The sequence below is a fragment of the Myxine glutinosa genome, chromosome 6, assembly GCF_964187855.1.
Source record: "Myxine glutinosa chromosome 6, kmMyxGlut1.1, whole genome shotgun sequence".
Classification (NCBI taxonomy): Eukaryota; Metazoa; Chordata; class Myxini; order Myxiniformes; family Myxinidae; genus Myxine; species Myxine glutinosa.
The window spans coordinates 30,436,000-30,440,999 of record NC_136266.1 but is presented as its reverse complement, the minus strand read 5'-3'; the positions used below and the strand labels follow the sequence as shown (position 1 = coordinate 30,440,999).

General features: G+C 52.5%; 2 protein-coding genes across 5 annotated transcripts in view; both read left to right on the top strand.

The window, feature by feature from the left end:
* The window catches only part of LOC144892573 (uncharacterized), a 4,401-nt gene extending 907 nt beyond the window's left edge, over window positions 1-3,494 (top strand). The window contains exons 1-2 of the mRNA XM_078779700.1: window positions 1-1,213; window positions 1,277-3,494. The exon at window positions 1-1,213 is cut by the window's left edge and continues 907 nt beyond it. Coding sequence (XP_078635826.1) covers window positions 497-1,213; window positions 1,277-2,233 — 1,674 coding nt within the window. The 5' untranslated portion in view covers window positions 1-496 and the 3' untranslated portion in view covers window positions 2,234-3,494. The remainder of the gene's footprint in view (window positions 1,214-1,276) is intronic.
* ZNF236 (zinc finger protein 236) overlaps window positions 1-5,000 on the top strand; it is a 190,086-nt gene that overhangs the window by 41,797 nt on the left and 143,289 nt on the right. The window lies entirely within an intron of this gene.

Genomic DNA, 5,000 nt, shown 5'->3' with positions numbered 1-5,000 from the left:
GATTTACCGGCGGGCTTTTTCACTGGCTTTACTTTTCCTAATAAACCCTTATATTACTTTTTGTACATAATATCTGAACGCAGTTTTCCTGGGTGTTTGATTTTAATAGATAAGGTTGCGGAGCCTTCGCTGCGCCCCGCCATTCCGCGCGTTGGTGTTGAACTTGAGTCCGCCATTGAGTGTTCGCCTCGGGAGTTAAAGTCTCGCAAATCGGTCATCCGTAACTGTGGTGTTAATCACGGTTACGCGACAAGTGGTGTCAGGAGTGGGATTTGAACCCGTCGGACAAATTTTTTTGTCCGCGGCGAGACATCGACACGGTCGGGCGTACATTGCGTCCGACGTTCGAACGCAAAATTTGTTATAGGCGAGGCGGAGAAATTTAGTAATCAATTGGGCATACGGAGCGCGATATCGCGTCTTCGTCAAATTTAAATTGTGTTACTGGAATTATTAAAATAAATACGCGCGCGGGAAACAATCTTCCGGAAAGCGGATGTCGGAAATTGACGAGATGGAAGTACGCAGCGAGGCCTCCGTCAGCGTCGGGAGTGAGCCGGAAATAGGGGAATTAGATGTAGAGGTGAGCCTTGGAACCTCCCTCGTCCCGAGCACCAACTTATCCCCCTCCCCTACCGGGGAGCCGGGAGTAGTAGGAACGGCCCCGACAACCGACCAGATGTTGGGTCAATTGCTTCGAAAAATGGAAGGGATGGAAAATAACATAAAAAAAGATATGGGAGAAATGAAAAGTGGGATGGAAAATAAAATGGAGTCCCAGGGGAAGGAATGTAGGGAAGGAATGAAGGGAATGAGTGATCGATTGAAGGAACAAATGGGACAAATGAAAAGTGGGTTGGAAAATAAAATGGAGTCCCAGGGGAAGGAATGGAGGAATGAAATAAAGGAAAGGAATGAACAATTGGAAGGAAAAATTGGGGAAATGGCACAGCAGCTGGGGGAACGAATTGATGGCATAGAAGGGAGAGTGCAAAACCAAATTACGGACAGACTGGGGAAATTTGAGGGTAAAGTAGAAACTCAAATGGGGGCACAGGAGAAGCCAAAGGTGGCAAAAATTGAATCGGAACGGGGGGAAGCTAGATTGGGAACAGGAGAGAGTACGGCCCATGCAGATGTGCATGTTGCTCACGAGCAGGGAATTGCACAGGGAATGGCAATTGAAGTAAATGGGGAGACCGCAGGTGCACAGGTGGATGGGGAATGTCCACAGGTGGATGGGGAATGTGTACAGGTAGATGGGGAATGCCTGCAGGTAAACGTGGAGTGTCCACAGGTGAGCGGGGAAGGAAATTTGGAATGTGAGAGTTGTAATGGGGAATGTTTCCCACATTCTGGCCTGGTTGTTTATCGGGACCGTGTGGATGTCACAACACCCCAACCGGGGGATGAATTTGGAATTGTGCAGCACCAGGGCGGTGGTGCGGAGCAAGAGGGGGTAGAGTTTTTGGGGGTCCATGCGATAGAGCCGGACCGGGTATTTATTGGGGATATTGATCAAAGCCTGGCGGGGCCAGGAATGATTTGTAATGATGAGGATGATTTGATCCAGCGGCTGGAGACCTGTGACAGTCCCATGGAGGTAGAGCTTGTTCAGGCCCAAAGGAGTCTGGGGGAAGAGGTGAGTTGGTCCAAGGAGGTGGTTGGAATGACCGAGGGGACGCTCACTGTACACTGCTATTTGGAAACAGAGGCTCCAAAATTGGACAACCAGTTGGGGGAGTGTGTTGGCTCCGGGCTGGATTTGGATCTTGGAGGATCGGGAGATAGAGCTTCTGGAGATTTGGTCCCTGTAGGGAATTTGGATCAACTGCAGGGAGGGGCAGAACAACCGGTGGTAGAGGTTGTTCCCTGCAGCTGCGGTTTGGCAGTGGGAAAGAAAATTTGTAGAAGAAAATTTAAAATAAAATTACAATGGGAAATTGATTTGGAGCAGCCATGGTTGGGATTGGTCCCCGGGCTGCGGGATTTGGACATGGAGAGGTCATGGGTGATGGCCTCGGGCAAAAGTTGCCCCTTTCAAAATTTGGGTATGCCGGCCAGCTGGGGGGCTGTGATGGCGAGATTTGGACGTGGGGTCCAGCCTTGGGTGTCGAGGTACGACCTGGGTCCCACGGGGGGTCTGGTGGAGTGTGGCGTCCCTTGTCCGTCGGGGCGCCGTCCGAGCTGGTGGCTCGGGCCGGCAGGGTCACCGGACCCTGGTGGGGGTTAAGACCTCCAGGGAGGTCCGAGGTGGTTTCTCAAGCCTGGGATGGCAAATATTGAGGACCACTGGGGGGAGGTGTTGTGGGTCGCGCTTTGGTGGTGGCACCGCAGATGGCCAGCTTGGGACTGATGTGGTGACCACCCGGGCATGCGGCCTGGCACTCTCCTCCAGGGACTCTGGGACAACCAGCATGTGGTGACCTGGCATGGTGGTTGGTCTATGGACGCGGGTCAAACCGAATGGACAGGGATGGAGATAGCCTGCCGGACAACCATTGGGGCATCTGTGGAACGTGATGGTGTGAGTGACCTTCCACAGATGCTCCGTTATGATTTATGGACTCTCGGGTTGGGAAGAGAGCCATGGGGATGTGAATCGGGAGATGTGTAACGCGCCGAGCATATGGGCCATGCTCGGCTGGCATGTGTATGGCAAAGCATCCTTCTTTGGTGAGGTGAGTGAAATGTGACAAATGGTTGGCATGGGTAATCTGTGGGTTAGATGGAAATTTAAGGGTGGATTTTGAAATGCCATGGTGGACACTGTATAGTGACGCCATTATTGATCCAGGTGTGTAGACCAAAGTGTTGGAGGCTGTGATGAAATTAATAGGGTAGCAAGACACAGCTTTCAACTGGTTGCGGGGGCAACTGTGCTGATATTTGGGACGCGGGATGATGGGGATGTAGTTGTGTAGCCTGAGGGTCAACGTGGTGCTGTGCGTGTCCGAGGTGTGTGGACCATGTCTTCTGGGTGGGTCTCCTGGTGGAGCATGGCTGTTGACTGGACCTTGGTGTGGTCAAGTGTGGGTGAGCACTGGGGGGCTGCAGTTCTGTAGTCGGACTGGGGGATGATGGGGAGGTGCAGGGGACGTGGCTGTAGGGATGCCACGCACTGCGACCGTGCCCCCCAGGGCCGAGGTTGTGTGTGCGGTAGTGTGTGTTGTGGCAGCAAGTGCTCACCACATTGGCCAGCTGGGGCTGCTGCAGCTGTGTTCCTCGCAGGGGGGCCGAAGGATGGATGGTGGGTCGCACCCTTATGGACACTCATGGGCCATGTTGGCGTTTTGACTGCTCACCTTGTCCCGGTGACCCTTGCACGGTAGAGGTGCAGAGCTGTCGTGGCCATAGGTAGTTGTGTAGTGATGATCACCGTTGGATGCGGATCCACATACCTGCCAGTGCAGTGGGGACAAAAGAGAAATTTGGAAGGATTTGGTAGGCCCAAGGTGAAATTTTGGGAATTGTATGGGTGGATTGCACTTTGAACCTGACCAACCTGCAACTACCTGCACTTAAGGTGAGTGCTTTGAGGAGTACTGTCCCAGGCTTCAGGATTTGCTTTGGAAATTGGGGACATGTAAATTGGAGTTGGGAGGCGGGTGAGAGTGATGACATGGCCGGTGAGGGGATGGAATGGGAGCCACAGTGTCTTGTGGGTGGCGTATGTTTTTGTATTGTGGTTAGGTGTTTTGATGTGGTCGTGAGAGTGGAACCTGGAGAGTGAGTGATGATTATTGGAGATAATGAGGGGCGATAAATTGTGCTTTTTGGAAATGTGCTAATGGAAATGTGTAAGGATTCAATGATTCGAACTGTGAAGGGGGATTTCACATGTGGCAGGCCATCGCAAGCCTTGTAACACCTTTTACACCATCTATGAATTGTACTGAATTGTGCTGAGTTGTGTGGAGAATTGAATGGCAGCGGGGGAGGAAGTGTGTTTTGGGGACCATGGGTGGGGAAGGTGTGTGTGTCCGCAGGTACAGAGCAAGCTCTGAGGAGCGATGCCTGCGGGCCCCCCTCTGCGGCAATTACCCCTGGCAGCCGGTGGTAACTGGAAATTGGAGCTCGTCGGTGGAGGGTCTGGTTGGGCGCCGCGGGGTGAGGAAGTCCCCCGGTGACCCGTGTTGCTGCGTGAAAGCAGGAGGCAAAGGAGCCTGGTGTGTGTGGAGACCCTCACCGGCGAGGTAACGGCGGAAAGGGGCTGTTGGGCTGTCACGGGGCCAAGAGGTAAAGGGGGGGGGGGGGCAATGAATTTGTAAGTCGGGGGACTTGTTTTTGGGACTGCGGGCACCACAGCCTGATGCGCCCCCACCATCTTTTGTGCGGTACCTCCCCGCTGCCTAGTTGAGGAATGCACACACACGTGAATGACATCAATGCCATGGTCCTGCAGGGGGTGTATTGGGAATAAGTGCTTTGTTGATTTTTGAAATGCCTTGATGACCTATGGAATGAGAATGAGTGGTTAAGGGGTCTGTGTTGCATGAATGTGGGCGAAATCCACCGAGCCGTGTCACTCACCTGTAACATCTGGACAGGGCCCGTGGAAATTTAGTGGGATGCATTGGGGATGGCCCCGCAGGTAAGGTTGTGTCTTGTGGCATCCACCGGGGGACGCGGTCTGTAGACCGGGGTATGTACAAAGGTTAGAGTTTTGAGTTTTGGAAAGATGGTTAAGTTTTGTGGTTAAGTTAGTGTTGTGTGTTGTTGTTTCCTCCCTCCACAGGAACAACGAAGAAGATGTACATACTTGCATGATGGTTAAGGGGTTCAGCATGTTAAGGAAGTGTAGGTAGGTAGTCCGACTCACTTCCCACAGCCCTTCCTGATTTATTTCATAGGTTAATTAAGTGTGTGACAGTAAGTGTTAAGGCTGGAATGGTAGCCCTGCGGTGAACCTTGCAGGAGCTACGGTTCCAGGGGGGGGGCTGTGTTATGAATTTGGTAATGCAACATCTAGAGCTAGGTAGATCTGAATAGGTAGGTAT